Below are 18,965 nucleotides of genomic sequence, written 5' to 3'. Positions count from 1 at the left end.
TAAAATATTCACAATTAATTAAGTAACCATATATATATATATATAGATATATTTTTCTATTTTTTATTTCTTCTAATTATTTGATTTGTCATGAAACTCATTCTCATCTCCAATATATTTTTCATTTTATCATAAACTTTATGTAATTATGTTAAATGATGTATGTCAATTAAAAATTTTTATGTCTCACATTTGAATATTTCTATTATTCTTTAATATTTTTATTTATTGTATAGTTTCCTTTCACATGAGAATGTTTAATACTTTCAAATTAAGTGTTTAATATCATAAACCTTTCATTTACTAGGTAATATAAAAAAGAATCTTTTATTCATTATTATTAATTTTTGTTTCATTTAAAGAACTTTTTTGTTTCGCTAGTATAATTTTTGTTATTTCTCAACCATTGAGTATATATGTTGACATTTGAAAAGTTTTCTTAGATCTCTAAGGTATTTTTCATCTTATCATACCCTTAATTATACATTTGTTTTCCTTTGTGCGATTTGTTTCAGTAGTCTCTCAAATTGTTTATAAGACACACATTTGTTAATTTTTTAATATTTTTATTTGTTATTTTTTTTCTATCATATAGAATACTATTTCCATATATTTTATCTAATTATTTTTTATTTTTTAACTCATTATCAATCATACTGTAATTCTTTTACTATAATTGTATAAATAACTTTTATTTACTTCAATATAAAAATTTAGTGTAATTGTCATGAATATTTTTTTATCACCATCCAACATAACTTTGGAGTTAAAAAAATATAATATATACGCTAAAATTTTATTATTATATTTATTATTTGTTCTTTGCGTCATTTCGACCAAGTGATGTACTATAACTTTTATTATAGTGTATAAAAAAGAGATTTATTAGAATTTAAAAAATTGAAGTAAACAAACTTTTATAATTTATTTCAAAGTATTTGATATCAAAGAAACAATCATCTTCCTAATATTGAAAATGTGATAATATTATGTTTTGTTTACCATAATTTTTTATTATTTTATAAAAATTAATTAAAATTAATATTGAAGTAGTAAGAAAATGAATACGGGTATGAGTACGAGATTATACCCATTATCCGGTGAAGATGAGAATGTGAGAAAAGTTTGATACCCGTTAGATTTAGGTATAGGGATGAGGATGAATTTTTTCTACAGAGATGAATATAGGATAATGAAATCCGTTCCCGTCCCGTCCGGTTGCCATCCCTAATTACATTCCTTTAAAATTTCTCAACCAGCCAATACTCTCTTGACATTCCTTTCTCAAACAACATGGATTTCTCCATACCTTTTAAAATTTACCACTTTGTTTCTCAACAAGTGTTTTAATCCTTTTAAATTTATCTAATAGTTGAGATTTTTTCCTCAAATTCATGGGACCACATATATCCATGCGTACCAATTCTAACATTTCTTTGACTCTCCTTACTCGTTTCCTTTTGGGAGATGATTTTCGTCAAGCATGCATATTTCATATACTTTATTTTTCTTCACAATCTTTGGTAGTCAAATACCACATTAATTTTTTTTATAAAGCAACATAAGACCATGGCAATTTAAGTGTCCAAGTCTTTTTGCCATAAAACAAGTTTTTTTGCCGTAAAACATATAAGACCTTGACAATAGCCTACTCAGAAAACAAGCGCAAAAGATCCATATATATATATATATATATATATATATATATATATATATATATATATATATATATATATATATATATATATTCCCTCAGCTCCGAGCGGCTACGTTATCCGTTTCATTTGTGCTTCATCATCCGCTTCAAGCTGCACAGTTGCTTTTTTTCTGTTGAAAAGAATAGAGACCAAGAATCATTAATCGGTACAAAGATTAAAAAGGGAAAAATATTCACCCTTTTCGACTTACTAACATCTTTTTCTTAATGAAAAACCATATATTTTAATCCTTACCCACAACTTCAAAGGACATTAATATCTTCACAACAAAACAGAAATTCTCAGCAAAAACTTATCGCAGAAAACTAATGATCAATCCCAATGAAAACATCCTCACAGGAATTGCCAAGAATGAGACTGGATATGAAAATTCTTCCAACATAATTATCATGAAAATTCTTTTGAAATTTGAACACTCCAAATCATTTTAAGATACTAAAACAAATGGGTAGGAAACAGTACTCCAACCAATTAAGCATAATCAATCACTTTTACCAACATGTACATCACTTCATAATGGCGTGAACGTCACATTTTCATGAAAATACCAAAACTCAGAACAGAGACAAACTTCTCCTTCATGCCCAAATATAATCTCAAAAACAATATGCAACATCACTTGCATCCAGACATAAAAAACTACAATTTTAAATGCTTACTACCAACAGAAAATAAAATTAAGTTTAATTTTTATATATGCAAGGGACAAATAGAATAATTTTTCAACAATAAAAAATTTGAAGACGTTATATATACGAGATAATAGAATTAATTTCTTACTTGGTTCCTATAACAAACACGTTAACTTCTATTCTTTATAATTATAATTTTAATTCATTTTAGTCTGAAGGATTATGTAGAAAGGATTGAAGCCGATGTGTACAAAAATCTAAAATAATTTGTCCTTAAGTACGGAGATTAAAAAAATTAAGTTTTTGTTAAATCAAAACAATAAAATTAATAATAAAGATAAAAAGCACACCTCTGCAAAAGCGAAGAGAAAATTTCAGCTACTTTCTGCTGGACCATTAAGCAAATTACGATATATAGTGACCAAAATGTACATAGGGCACATGTTTGATCATCCAGTGCTCATCTCCTCCCTCGGGGTCAATCCTCTGAAGAAATTCTGTCGGCATATGCACGATGTAGAGAACTTGGAGTTTCTTCAAGTGTTGAATGCCAGAGGGTACTATCTTCAGTTGTGGAATAGCCACTATCTGAAGCTTTTCCAAAGATGGCAGTGCCCCGCTATCAATAAGGATGAAACTCAAATTATACAAACATTTGAATTCTAGTTCCTTGAGTTTCTGAAATCCTCCATTTTCAAAATGCAAAGTTTCTCCTTCAAAAGAATTAGAGTCAAAAGAGAGCAACAACAAATTTGGCATACTTCCCAGATCTGTCAACGGAATGTTAGTTAACTTGGATTCAACCAAAGACAATTTCACAAGATTCTGGAGACGCGGAATCCAATTTGGGAACTCTTTTAAATTGGCATACAGATAAAGCTTCCTCAGTTTAGACAACGATGACGTAATGTGCAAGTCAATTACTCCACTCTCAAGTGGTCGTCGTACTTGTATCTTCCTTATTGAGGAAGAAAGAGCTGCAGGATCTTCCGTAAAATTAGAAAGCCTTAGATATTCTGCGAAGGAGATATGTAGTCGCTCCAAGAGTGGCATCTCGTTTAGTGAGGAACAGAGAGTCTCCGCATGATCTCTCCTGAGACTAACAAGCCTCAAATCCCTTAATTTCTTTAGCTTTCCAAGCTCTCTAAGCACCACTCCATCTTCATCTATTCCCAATTCATGCATCTTTTCCAGGGACGTCATGCTTCCAAGACTATCCCTCAATGAAGTGGAAGATATTGTGCTACCCAAAAGATGACGTAGCTTTCTAAGCTTCGTAATCTCCTTTGGTACCTCAATCTCCATATATGTTCTTACATCTAGGGTCTCCAAGTTCTGCAGCTTTCCAATGGATTTTGGAAGGCTTCTTATGAATGTCTCCCTGAAGCTTAGATACTTTAAGTGGATTAAACACCCCAAATTCTCAGGAACATCATGTAATGGAGTAAATTCAAAATCCAGCACCTTCAACCGCGTGTATTTTGCAAGCAAGCGGCTGTTGAAGTCTACAGATGACACTTCATTCGTCAAAATTAGAATTGACCGAACATGTGATCCTTCAATACATCCACTTAAACCATTAATATTGGAGCTTGTTGCTATTGTTAAGCGTCGAGTGATACCACTTGACTCCAAATGATTATGCTCATCAATATACTCACAAAACCCCGTATTCTTCATTTTTCCACGGATCATTTCATGCATTGAGTCATGAACACGACATGCTTTCACTTTCCCATCCGTGGTAAATGATGCAACTAGTACCAAGCTTCTACTGATCAACTCCATTAATTGTTGTTGTGCAACTTCTTCTAAATTTCTTCCGCGTTCGTGTTTAACAAACCCTTCAGCTATCCACTGCTGAATTAATCTACCACATTTAACTTCATAATCTTCAGGATACATTCCAAAATACAACAAACATGATCTGAGATTCTGTGACAAATCATCGTAACTCAAACTTAAAATTTTTTTTACACTGTCTAACTCGGAATTGCTCTCCATCTCTAAACTTAGATTTTGACTAAACAGGCGCCATTCATATGGACTTTTACATTTTCTATTTAAAAGACTACCGATAGCTACAATTGCTAGAGGTAAATATCCACACTTTCTAACAATGCCCAGACCTGCTTTTTCATAATCTTCTAGACAACATCCATGAAAGCCATACCCAAATGCCTTTTTACATAACAACTCCAGTGACTTTTCTTCACTTAAAGGTTGTAGCCTATAAAGTAAACAACTTTTACAGAACTCCGCAACCTTCTCTTCCCGGGTAGTGATTATTATCCTACTTCCATTTTTATCATCAATCATAGCCAATTCAACATCATCCCAAAATGTTTCATTCCAAACATCATCAAACAAGACAACATACCTTTTATTGCGAAGCGGTTTCTGACTTCTTTTATCAACGACAATTGATTCATAGTTGAAACATCTCGAGGAGGATCCTCCTTTCTTTCTTTGCAAAGCTCGTTCGTCATAGTCCTCAGCAACTCTTCAACAGTATAGGATCGAGACACTGTGATCAATGCATGGCACTCAAAGTCTGTACGGACCCTGTCAAAGACTTGCTTAGAAAGAGTGGTTTTTCCCAATCCTGCCATTCCTACAATAGAGATGACGGTGCGTTCCTCTCTTCCCTGTGTCAGTGTCAACCACTTTTTCAGTGTTTGTGTAGGGCCTTCAAGGCCAACAACCTCATGTTCCTTAATAAAGAGAGGATCCATTCGAAATTTATGCCATGTGAAATTTTCTTTTCCTCTAGAACCGTGTGATCTTGGTTCAATGGGACAATGGTTTATGAAGCCTTCCCTTTCTGTGCGAACAAGTGACTTAACATCCTGAATCTGATACGCTATTTGAAGGTGGTGGATTTGAGTTTTGATGAACTCAACAGCCTCACAGAGTAAAGCTGCACATCGAGGACCTTCTTCAGGTTGATTTTCGTCACATATCATCACATAGTCATCGATGACATCTTCCATGCGAAAAGATGCTTCTCTCAGCCTCATCAACCTTTTTCTTATTCTATCCCGCCTATTGCTATCTTCTTCAGCATCAGCCATTTTATTTGCATCATGGATGAAATCTTGAAAGTTTTCTAATTCATCAGTAACTTCTGCAACATTTTTTGGAAGATCTCTCAGCATCTTTACAGCTTCCAAAAGTTTTGGAAACACATGCTGACTAGCAAGGGACACTGCAGTTTCTGCCATTTTAGTCTAGCGCTCTCTCTCAAGCTTTTTGGTAGTGGCAATTGTATGACTATATGTTCTTCAACACTAAATATAACCAATATTTGTAGCTAGCTAGACAATACACAGGTTATTATAAAATCTTTCATTTTTCTCTATTGTCTTTTTTAAATCAAGCAACCATGTGATCTTTGCTCAATAATTATCTATGCGGAGATGAAGACTTTGAGCTTTGCCATGTATTCTTAAATGTTTTGCTAGCACGCTGTGATTTTTTTTTGTTTTTTAATGCGTCGTAGTATTGAAAATAGAGATATTGTGATCCAGCTATAACGTGATGAGATTAATTGTGTATTTCAGTGACTGTCATACCAATTAATAAGGGTGTACAGTAAACTGTATGGGCTTTTCAGAGCTTTACATGTATAATTTCATTTCATTATTCATCTACTTCTATTGTTTTAAGGCTCATAATTCAGAAAACCGTTAAAGTATTGCCATCCCTACCATTAAAATATCGCATCTTCACTAATAATCACCTTCTTCGTCTTCAAGTTCTAAAGTTTCGTAGCTTTTTAATATGTTGTCAGGATACGGACACGGATACGACACGGACACAGATACGGAGATACGGCTAAATTGAAAAAACATAGGACACGGGACACGTCGTGTATATACATGTTAAGTTTGAAATTGTCAACTAACACATGGTCAACTAACACAAAAATGAATCCAATCTATTTATCAAATATCTAATATGCGAAAAGTAGTGATAGAATAAGATTTGTTCCTTATCTTAATCATCAAAATCATGTCAAAGATAAAAAAATATTTTTCAGATTGGACATAGTGTGTCTTACAAGTATCGTACGAGTGTTGGTGTCCGATACGTGTCGGACACGGGACACGCCATTTATGAGGCGTGTCAGAACCAATAAATATCATCTCTCTTACTTCATTCTTCAAAATTCGTTGTCTTGATTTTTGAACTTGAGGATAGTAAATACATCCAAATTAATATGCTCCACTGAAGATTTTCTTCCGCTCTATCCTTCTAATGGTGTCATGTTTCAAACAACCTTTTCTGGAGTCCAACAAAATGCATTTTTTCATCTACGGTTCTACCTCTCGAATTTTGTTTGGGTGTATAGTCAACTGATTTCTAAAGCAACCCCTGAAAAACTTGATTAGCTGTTATAACAAACGCATAACAACCATGAAGAACTTCAAATATTCCTCTCTCTCCATTTATCTAAATCTTATATAATACAAAAATGTAGAAGATTAGTTGTCATAACACATGACAACCAGGAAGAACTTCAAATATTCCCGTTTCCATTTCTCCAAATCTTACATAACAATACAAAATGTAGAAGATTAGTTGTCATAAAACATGACAACCACGAAGAAGATGTTACTAGAATCAACCTAATATGATGGTAAAATAAATATAAACTTGACACTGACTAAAAAGATTTACGTTGACACTAATTAAGAATCATTAAAATAAAATATAGTAAAAAGTAATCAGTATCAACTTAAGGAACACAAAAATATGTACTAAAATTATATTTTATATATTAAATAAATATACATTAGCTTCGGTCTAACCAATGCAAAACTTATTACAAAAGTGATAATATAAATAAAATAGGATAAAGCATTGCATGGGTTTAGCAGATATGCAGGGAAATAAGAATTTTTATTACAGGTACCATCCGGTAAAACAATAATTAAATAGATAGTATTGTTGGTATAACTGACAAAATAAACTATTATTAAATGTTATCAATTGTAAAGTTTATTTGTTTTTTATTTTCCCCACTTATCACCGACATTTCAACCACTATGTCCTAATTCTTGCATTCCCGGTGCCATTTGTGAGGTTGGATTATCACAAAACTAAAAAGTAGTCTTTCAAATCCTATGTGTTTGCGTTGTTGCCATTGATACCCTAACCTAATAGGTTGGAAACCTGAATCTTGAAGATGAAATGGAGGCATAAGCACTACATGGTTGTGAAGAGATACAGAACAAGTAGTGTTGTGTTGTGCTTTGGGAATGGGTTCTTGGGCCCATTGTCGTAGAAGTGTTTTCTAAGCTGGTACATTTTAAAATTCTTGATACATTTGAATATATGAATCATTCAGATAATGGAGCATAGAAAACGTGCAAGTAGTTGTACAAGGACTCTCAAACACTAAATTTACATGTTTAATCCAGTGAAATATAAAGTTAAAATTACTTTACATCGTGTTTGGACGAGAAATTTCAACAATACCAAGAAATTGAAATATATAATATTTGGATTACTTACAATTGAATTTCTTTCATTTCTTAAATAGTTTGTTTGAATGGAGTAATTGAAACATCTTAGATTTCAATTTTCTTGTTTGGATAAAGCAAATAAATATCTATTTTAAGGCAAATTCAACTCTATTCTTAAACCCAAATTGAGTTAATTAGCTCGACATTCGATCAAGGACATGTCGTCTCAACTTTCGGTCTGAATCGACTATTGAAGATTCAACCTAGGCTAACTAGGCCTGATAATCGACACGAGTCAATTGGACTCGTCGACTTGGGTCGGCCCAACCTTCAGCACAGGTCAACGCGGCTCAACCTTCACTCTGGACCGACCCGACTCCACCTTCTACATGGGCCAACCTGGCTCCACCTTCAGCACGGGCCGAACCAACTCCACCTTTGGCACAAGCCGATCCAACTCCACCTTCGGTTCAGGTCGACCCGACTCCACCTTCAACATTGGCGAACCCAACTCAACCTTCTGCCCCAGCTAACCAAGCTCAAACTTTGGTCCAGGTCAACCTGACTCGACCTTCACAATTTTCATTCAGGTAGGACCTTTTAGTTTTCTCTTAATCATGAAGTTTTCTTTTTCTACTATGTTGTCTTTTTGTAACTTTTTTCATTTTTTTAGCCACATGTGATGAAACAAGTTGTAAACATGTTTACTTTAATGGATCATGAAATCACTTAGTCACGTACTTTAGCTAGAGTACCTCAGTTGCAGCTTTAGCATTAGAAGAAAATAAAATTAATGTAACACATTGTGGTACAGTTCACTGCCATAATAAGCACTACTGGCAATATTGGGGTTTTAAACCACAGGTAGTACCTAGGGTTTGAAACCCCAGACAATATTAAGGGTTTGAAACTCTAGGCAGTACTGACGATTTTGTAAACTACAGGTCAATTGCATTAATTCCAAGGGTTGTTAAAAATCTTGGTAATTTGTTAGCGATGCTGGTTCTTCTAAGTAAACGGCAAACCGTGGGTGAAACTATTAGTGGGGTTAAAATTGTTGTAAAATAAACGTTATAACATTTCCAAAGTTTTTTTACATTGTTGCAGTCATAAAATCATTGCATTTTCAGTTTAGATATGGCCATTTATTCACAAACTATTTTGATTTGGTTTTAAGTTTGTTACCGTTGTTGGCGATGGTTTTGTACCATTAGTAGTCTCCTCTTCCGTCTATAAATAGATGACTTTTTCCTTCTCCAAAGGACACCATCTCTCACTCTTTTCCTTCATTCTTTAAGCTTTCTTCTCTCTCATATTTTTTCCTTCTATTATCTGGGTTAAATACTCTTTCATGAGTACTTTCTTGCTAGTTCTGAGATCTTCGGAAGATCCGAGAAGTTCCTATTGTATCTTGGGGGCTTGCGCAACACGCCGCGGATAAGTCCTTAAGGGCAGTGAATTTACATGCCTTAGGAAGTACCCTTTTGTTCGTGATTTATCAGTTTTTTACAACAATCTTAAGGACTTATGGCTGACAACAACAAAAACTCTACTACTCTAAAGAATCAAAATATTTCTAGAACTCATACCGTCTTTGCGAAACCATTTTCGGATGTATCAAAAATTGAGGAATTCTCTAGGCAGAACTTTCGACGCTTCCAAGAATGTGTCTCTACTCTTCTAGACATGTATGGAGTAGTTATGACTTTCTAAACTTCAAAACCTGACGAATCTAGTGTCAAACAAGTTGAAGATTGTACTTATGCAAACAAGGTATGCTAACACACCATACTTAGCACCTTGTCTAATGATTTGTTCGATGTGTACTGCTCATATAAGAAAATGAAAGAAATTTGGGATTCGTTGATTCTCAAATATACTGCTGAGAACATCGTCCGACAAAGATTCATCATAAGGAATTACTACCATTGGGAGATGATCGAAGATAAAGACATAAAGATTCAAATCAACGAATATCACAAGTTACTTGAAGATATCAAAGTAGAGAATATACCTCTTCTTGATGAGTTTGTTTCAGAACTTATGATCGAGAAATTGTTGTCATCTTGGATTGATTATAAACAACAGCTGAAACATAGACACAAGCAAATGACGCTTCAAGAGCTCATTACACACATCATAATAGAAAATACCAACAGGAAGGAGAGTGCTACTGCAAGGGCCAAAGCATCATCCGCAAAGGCAAACGTGGTAAAAGACAAACTTGCTTCAAAAAGGTACGAGAACAAACATAATCACAAAAGGAAAAACAACTTTTGAAATTCTCGTTCCAGTGGATTTAACCCCACCTTTAAGAGAAAGATTAATTGCTTCGTATCATTCACTCATATGATATGTGGCATGCTATATTAGGACATGTTAATTCCTCGTATGTTATGAAATTGCAACGACTATGATTAATTAATATGCATGATAAGCAAAGTGGTAAATGTGATATATGTGTAAAATCCAAAATAACTAAGAAAACATATTATCCTGTAGAACGTCAAACAAAATTGTTAGGGTTAATTCATACTGATCTAGCTGATTTAAAACAAACCATGTCAAGAGGTGGTAAAAATTATTTTGTAACCTTTATGGATGATTATTCTAGATAAACCAAAGTATACTTAATCAAACGTAAGGATGAAGCCTTTGATGTATCTTTAACTTATAAAGCGAAAGTAGAAAATTAATTGAATAAGAAAATTAAGAGGATTGGATCAGATAGAGGTGGTGAATATGTGTTGTTTAATGACTTTTGTGTAAAAGAAGGTATTATCCATGAAGTAACCCCACCATATTCACCTGAGTCTAATGGAGTAGTTAAGAGGAAAAATAGAACTCTTAAGGAAATGATGAATGTCATGCTTATTAGTTCTAGTGCACCTAATAACCTTTAGGGAGAAACCCTTCTCACTGCATGCTTTTTACAAAATAGGATACCTCATAAGAAAACGGGTAAAACTCCTTATGAGTTATGGAGAGGGTATCAACCTAATCTTAAATATCTGAGAGTGTGGGGGTGCCTAGCTAAAGTAATGTTACCCGATCCTGAGAAAAGGAAAATAGGCTTTAAAACCTCTGATTGTATGTTCTTGGGTTATGCTGAACATAATGTTGCCTATAGGTTTCTTGTTCTTAAAAATGATGTGATTGAACATAATACTATTGTGGAGACAAAAAATGTTGAGGTTTTTGAACATATATTTTCTTTAAAGGTTAGTGATACAGTTGAACAACCTATAGAGAACAATAGTGAAGACATGTATGAGGTTTCAAGAAGTAAAAGATAGAGGAAGGAAACTACTTTTGGAGATGACTTTTATACCTATCTAGTTGAAAATGATCCAACAAGTTTTTAGAGGCTACTAGTGCTCCTGATACAAAACAGTGGGATAAGGCTATTAAGACTGAAATTGAATCAATTGAGAAAAATAATACTTGGACTTTAGTATATTTTCCTAAAATAGCAAAACCCATTGGTTGTAAGTGGATCTTTAAGAAAAAGTATCACCTTAATGGATCCATAGATAAATATAAGGCAAGATTAGTAGCTAAAGGTTTTACTTAGAAACCCAACATAGATTACTTTGATACCTTTGTCCCTGTAACTAGGATTTCCTCTATTCGTGTTTTGTTAGCTCTAGCAGCTACCAATAAGTAGTGATACACTAGATGGATGTTAAGACTGCTTTTCTGAATGGTAAATTATAGGAGGAAATTTATATGACTCAACCTGAAGGGTGTGTTGTCCCTAATCAAGAAAATAAGGTGTGCAAACTTTTAAAATCTTTGTATAGGTTAAAATAACCACCAAAATAGTGGCATGAAAAATTAGATAGTGTTTTTACTTTGTGATGGTTTTCACCCAATGATGTTGATAAATGTGTGTACTCTAAATCTTATATAATAGTGAATGTGTCATTATATGTTTGTATGTGGATGTCATGTTAATATTTGGTACATGCATTGATATAGTCTCTAGAACTAAATTGTTTCTAGGATCTAAATTTGAAATGAAAAACATGGGTGAAGCCAATGTGATTTTATGTGTTAGAATCATAAGTAAGGGAGATAGTATATTACTATCCCCAGAACAATACATTAAGAAACTTCTTAGGAAGTTTGGATATTATGACGTTAAACCAGTGAGTACCTTTTATGATGCTAACTCTAAATTAATGAAAAATAGAGGAGAATCTATTTCTCAACCTCAATATGCCCAGATAATTGGGAGCTTACTACACTTAATGAGCTTTTCAAAACCTGATATTGCTTATGCAGTAGGTAGATTGAGTATATACACTCAATGTCCTAATCAAGAACATTGGGAAGCACTCACAAGACTTATGAAATACTTAAGAAGTTAAATGGATTATGCCACTGAATATAATGGATTTCTTATTGAACTATAAGGGTATAATGATGCTAATTGGATCTTTGATTCAGATGAAACAAAGTCTATTAATGGTTATATATTCACACTTGGGGGTGGTGCAATTACATGGAGATCAGCCAAGCAAACAATTATTCCAAGATCAACAATGAAATTTGAGTTTTTTACTCTCAAAATGGTTGGTAGTGAGGTTGAGTGGTTGAAAAACTTCTTAGCAAACATTCCTCTAGGAATGAAACCGGACCCATTTGTATCTATACATTGTGATTGCCAATTGACAATAGCTATAGCTAAAAACAAAAACTATAATGGAAATAATAAACATATACAATTGAGACATAATCTGGTTAAGCAACTGCTAAAGAGTGGAACTATTTCCATTGATTATGTGAAGTCATAACGGAATCTAACAGATCCTCTAACAAAATCCTTGGGAAGAAATATGATTTTAGAAACATCAAGGGGAATGAGACTTAAGTCACTTACAAACAAACAAGTGATGGTAACCCAACCTTTGTGATTGGAGATCCCATGAATAAGGTTTATATGGATAAAAACAAGTCACTTGTTAGTTCTGATAGCACTAAATTGATTTTTTAAATCAATTATGTCCATTCTTATGGTGTATGTGAAAGTGCTAGAGACTGCATTATTGAGAGGTTAAACTTTGTAAATTAAAATTCAATGTGGTTTAAGAATTTTAGTTTAAACAAAGTTTTAATGATTTTCATATCTCTTACGGTACACTTGATGAAATCACCTCTATGGGTGTCAAGTGGGGCCGCTTGTATGAGATATTGGCATGATCTCTAAAGCACTCATGAATATCGGCACGCGCATGGCCTAGTAAGCACAACACAGTGTTAAGAACAATAATTGTGGGGGTGTATTGTGATTGATCAACCACTAACACACATCAAGTGTCTTTGGTTCATATAGTTTTCTATACCAACTACACTGTGTGTTAAGTTTATCTGTCTAGGACTGGTTCATATAGCTTGTTATACCAGCTCCGATGCATTACATCTTATGAGACCTAGAATTTTCTTCTTTCAATCTCTCTTTTCTTATCTTTTAAAATGTGTGGGGGATTGTTGTAAAACAAACGTTATAAATGTTATAGCATTTCAAAAAAATTTGTACATTGTTGAGTCATAAAATCATTGCATTTTCAGTTTAGATATGGCCATATATTCACAAACCGTTTTGATTTGGTTTTAAGTTTGTTATCATTGCTGGCCATGGGTTTTGTACCATTAGTAAGCTCCTCTTCCATCTATAAATAGATGACTTTTTCCTTCTCCAAAGTCATAAAATCATTGCATTTTTAGTTTAGATATGGTCATTTATTCACAAAACGTTTTGATTTGGTTTTAAGCTTGTTATCGTTGTTGACCATGGGTTTTGTACCATTAGTAGGCTCCTCTTCCATCTATAAATAGATTACTTTTTCCTTCTCCAAAGGACACCATCTCTCACTCTTTTTCCCTCATTCTTCAAGCTCTTTTTTCTCTCATATTTCTTACTTCTATTATCTAGGTTAAATACTCTTTCAAGAGTACTTTCTTCCTAGTTCTGAGATCCTCGAAAGATTCAAGAAGTTCTTGTTGTATCCTGAGGGAACTTGCGCAACACATCGCGGATAAGTCCTTAAAGGCGGTGAATTTACACGTCCCAGAAAGCACCCTTTTGTTCATGATTTGTCAGTTATTTACAACAAAAACTCCAGAAATGCCAAATATAATTCAAACTAAAAACTATTATTTTTGTAGTGATTCTATATAACCCTCAAAAATAGAGCTCATATACCAAGTATTATAAGATTGCAGTAAAATAGATAATAAAAGAGAATATGTACAATGTTGTGCAATGAGAGAATAATTAAATAATTAAGGTTGCAACGGTGGAATACATGGTTCTTGTCTATTTCAAAAAAATATATAATCAATGAAAATAACTGGCCACCAAGTCATGATTAACAAATTCAAAATTGACCTGTTTAATTCCTAAAAAATAAAATCTAACATTTACTTATTCAAAATATAAATAAATAATAAAATAAAATAGTTGTCCTAAACTAACAACCGTAGAGGAGAAAGCCCTACTCTCTCGAAAATTTGAGAAAGAGTACTTTTCTTGACAATATGTAGATGGGGCACGTGTTTGATCATCCAATGCTCTTCTCCTGTATCAGGGTCAATCCTCTGTTGAAATTCAGTCGACATATGAAAGATGTCGAGAACTTGGAGTTTCTTTAAGTATTGAAAGCCAGAGGGTACTGCCTTCAGTTGTCGAATACTCATTAACTTAAGCTTTTCCAAAGATTGCAGCGCTCCGCTATCAATAAAGATGGACCTCAATTGCTTCAAACCACTGAGCTCTAGCTCCTTTAGTTTCTGAAATCCTCCATTTTGAAAATGCAAAGTTTCTCCTTCGTAACATTTGTAATCGAAAGAGAGGATCAACAAATTTGGCATATTTCCCAGAGATATCAATGGAATGTTAGTTAACCTCGATTCAACTAAAGACAATTTCACAAGATTTTCGAGCGGCGGAATCCAATTTGGGAAGTCTTTTAAATTGCCATACAGGTGAAGCTTCTTTAGTTCAGACAAGGATGACGTACTGTGCAAATTAATTGCTTCATTAGTCTGACTTGTTACGGAGATATGTAGTCGCTCCAAGAGTGGCATCTGGTTTATTGAGGAACAAAGCGTGTCAGCATCATCTCCCCTAAGACCAACAAGCCTCAGATCCCTTAGTTGCTTTAGCTTTCCAAGCTCTCCAATCACTGCTCCTTCTGGATCTATTTCCAATTCATGCATCTTTTCAAGGGATGTCATGCTTCCAAGACTATCCTTCACTGCAATGGAAGATATTCTGCTACCCAAAAGATAACGTAGCTTTCTAAGCTTAGTAATCTCCTTTGGTATCTCAATCTCCATATCTGTTCGTACATCTAATGTCTCCAAGTTCTGCAGCTTACAAATGGATTTTGGAAGGCTTTCAATGCATGTATTCCGGAAGCTTAGATACTTTAAGTGAATTAAACTTCCCAAATTTTCAGGAACATGACTTAATGGAGCAAATTCAAAATCCAGTACCTTCAACCGCGTGTATTTTGCAAGCAAGCCCCTGATGAAGTCTTCAGATAACACTTTATTGGTGAAAATTAGAATTGACCGAGCATGTTGTGATTCTTCCATAGATCCACTTAAACCATAGGAACTTGTTGCTATTGTTAAGCGTCGAATGCTACCACTTGACTCTAAATGATTATGCTCATCAATATACTCACAAAACCCCGTAGTCTTAATTTTTCCGCGGATCATTTCATGTATTGAGTCATGAACCCGGCATGCTCTAGTTTTCCCATCTTTGGTCAATGATGCTACTTGTACCAAGATTCTACTGATCAACTCCATTAAATGTTGTTGTGCAACTTCTTCTAAATTTCTTTCATTTTCATGTTTGACAAACCCTTCAGCGATCCACTGTGGAATTAATCTACCACATTTGACTTCATAATCTTCAGGATACATTCCGAAATACAACAAACATGACTTCAGATTCTGTGGCAAATCATCGTAACTCAAACTTAAAATTTTCGTTACTCTTTGTAATTCGGAATTGCTCTGCAACTCCGAACTTAGATTTCGACTAAACAGGCGCCATTCATATGGACTTTTACATTTTCTATATAAAAGACTACCAATGGCCACAATCGCTAAAGGTAAACACTCACACTTCCTAACAATTTCCATACCTACTTCTTCATAATCTTTTGGACAACATCCATCAAAACCATACCCAAACGCCTTCTTACATAACAACTCCAATGATTTTGCTTTACTTAAAGGTTGTAATTTATGCACCTCAAAAAATAAAGCTTTCTTACAGAACTCCACAACCTTCTCATCCCGGGTAGTGATTAATATCCTACTTCCATTTTTATTATCAATTAGAGCCAATTCAATGTCATCCCAAAAAGTTTCGTTCCATACGTCATCAAACAAGACAACATACCTCTTATTGCACAAGCGGTTTCTGATTTCTTCTATCAACGACATTCGATCCATAGTTGCAACATTCTGAAGAGGAGGATCCTTTGTTTTTTTGCAAAGCTTGTTCGTCATTTCTCTCAGAACCCGTAAAACATCATAGGGTCGGGACACTGTGACCAATGCATGGCACTCAAAGTGTTTATCGACCCTGTCAAAGACTTGCTTAGAAAGAGTGGTTTTTCCCAATCCTGCCATTCCTACAACAGAGATGACAGTGCGTTCTTTTCTTCCGTCTGTCAACCACTTTTTCAGTGTATGTATAGGGTCTTCAAAGCCAACAAGCTCCTGCTTAATAAAAAGAGGATCCATTCGAAGTTTATGCCATGTGAAATTTTCATTTCCTCTAGAACCGTCTGATCTTGATCCCGTAGGAAAAAGGTTTTCGAAGCCATCTCTTTCCGCACGAGCAAGTGACGTAACATCTTGAATCTGATACGCTATTTGAAGGCGAAGGACTTGAGTTTTGATGAACCCAACAGCCTCACAGAGTAAAGCTGCACATCGAGGATCTTCTTCAGATTGCTTTTCGTCACATATCATATAGTCATCGATGACATCTTCCATGAGAAAAGCTGCTTTTCGGAGCCTCATCAACCTTTTTCTTATTCTATAGAGCCTATTGTTATCTTCTTCAGCTTCAGCCATTTTATTTGCATCATGAATGAAATCTTGAAAGCTTTCTAGTTTGTCAGTAACTTCTGCAACTTCTTTTGGTAGATCTCTCAGCATCTTTACAGCTTCCAAAAATTTTGGAAACACAAAGGACACTGCAGTTTCTGCCATTTTAGTCTAGTTCTCTCTCTATCTCAAGCTTTGTGGTAGTGGCAACTGTAAGAGTTTATGTTCTTTAACACTAAATATAACCAATAGTTGTAGCTAGGTAAACAATACACAGATTATTATAACTCTTTCATTTTTCTGTATTGCCTTTTTTAAATCAAGCAACCATGTGATCTTTGCACAATAATTATTGTCTATGCGTGGAACAAGACTTTGAGCTTTCCATGTATTTCTTAAATGTTTTTCCGTGCAAGTTGTGGTCTTTTTATCCTTTTATACGTCGTAATATAGCAAATAGAGATATTGTGATCCAGCTATAACGTGATGAGATTAATTGTGTATTTCAATGGCTGTCGTACCAATTAATAAAAGGTGTATGGTAAACGGTATAGGTTTTTCAAAGCTTTTGACTTTGATTACAGGAATATTTTCATTTGATTACTCATCTACTTCTATTGCTTTAAGGCTCATAATTCAGTAAACCCTTGAAGCATTGCCATCGCTACCATGAAATATATCATCTTCATTAATCACCTTCTTCGTCTTCAAGTTGTAAAGTTCATTGCTATTTAACATGTAACTATAACCAATAAATATTCGTCTCCCTTAACTTCATTATTCAAATTTCGTTCTCTTAACTCTTGAACTTCAGCATAGTAAATACATCCAAAACTTTTAAGATGCTCCAATGAAGCTTTTGTTCCACTTCATGCTTCAAAATGGTTTCATGTTTCAAACAACCTTTGTTGGACATATATTCAAACAAAATGCACTTTGCCATCTCCATCATAGTATGGTTTTTCCTCTCAGATATATCATTTTGTTGAGGTTGATTTCTAAAGCAACCCCTGAAAAACTTGATGAGTTGTCATAACACATGATAACCATGAAGAACTTCAAATATTTTCTATAACAATAAAAAATGTAGAAGCTTAGTTGTCATAACACATGACAACAATTCAGAAGATGTTATTAGAATCAACCTATAACCGATGCTAATATAATGCTAAAATAAATACAAACATGGCATTCACTAAAAATATTTTACGTTGACATAAGAATCATTAAAATAAAATATAGTAAATATTAATTAGTATCAACTCAAGGAACACAAAAGTATGTACTATAAAAATATATTTTACATTAAATAAATATACACTAGCTTCGGTCTAACCAATGCAAAACTTATTATAAAAGTGATATATAAAGAAAATAGGATAAAGCATTGCATGGGTTTAGCAAGATGCAATGAAATAAGTTTTTTTATTAGAGGTAGATCCGGTAATAACACTTTAATTAAAAAGATGATTTGTTGGTAATGCACTGATACTTCAATTTGGGTCACGTATACGTGTCTGATACTTTAGGATACTTTAACAATACTTATCAATAAGTATCTAATTTATAAAGTCGTAATATACTACGATAAAATCTTTGAATAGTGACCAATTTTAGTGACAAAAAATAATTAGTCACTATATAGTGACCATATTGACAACTAAAATAGTTCCAAAAAATTATAATTGATTTCTAAATTGATAATTAAAATAGTTTCAATTATGAATTGGTTTTTAAATTGGTCACTAACATTAGCTACCAAATTTTGGTTACCAAAAGAATTGGTCTCCAATTAGGAAATTTGGATTCACACATTAAGAATCATATATTTATTACGTTTGTAAGAATTATTATACATTTTTCAATATTCATATATCACGTATTTATCATGTATTGTATCCTATTATTTTGAAAATAAATGTATCGACGTATCAGATACATGTCGTATCTGATACACGTATCGTATCAGTGCATATGAACGACCAAATGAACTATTATTAAATTATGTTATCACTTGTAAAGTTAATTTGTTTTTTATTTTCCCCACCATCAGCTGCCCTAAT

General features: G+C 33.6%; 1 protein-coding gene and 1 pseudogene across 1 annotated transcript; both read right to left on the bottom strand.

The window, feature by feature from the left end:
- Positions 1-2,700: 2,700 nt before the first annotated feature.
- Positions 2,701-5,738, bottom strand: LOC114188224 (disease resistance protein RPM1-like; annotated as a pseudogene).
- Positions 5,739-14,080: 8,342 nt separating this feature from the next.
- On the bottom strand, positions 14,081-17,132 carry LOC114187444 (disease resistance protein RPM1-like). The gene has a single exon (XM_085674546.1). It carries the CDS (start codon positions 17,065-17,067, stop codon positions 14,293-14,295), a length of 2,775 nt encoding a protein of 924 aa, XP_085530672.1. The 5' UTR covers positions 17,068-17,132; the 3' UTR covers positions 14,081-14,292.
- Between the last annotated feature and the right edge of the window lie 1,833 nt (positions 17,133-18,965).

The sequence above is a fragment of the Vigna unguiculata genome, chromosome 6 (genome assembly GCF_037176805.1).
Source record: "Vigna unguiculata cultivar grain cowpea cultivar isolate G323 ecotype 2 chromosome 6, ASM3717680v1, whole genome shotgun sequence".
Lineage (NCBI taxonomy): Eukaryota > Viridiplantae > Streptophyta > Magnoliopsida > Fabales > Fabaceae > Vigna > Vigna unguiculata.
This window is presented reverse-complemented; position numbering and strand designations above follow the sequence as displayed.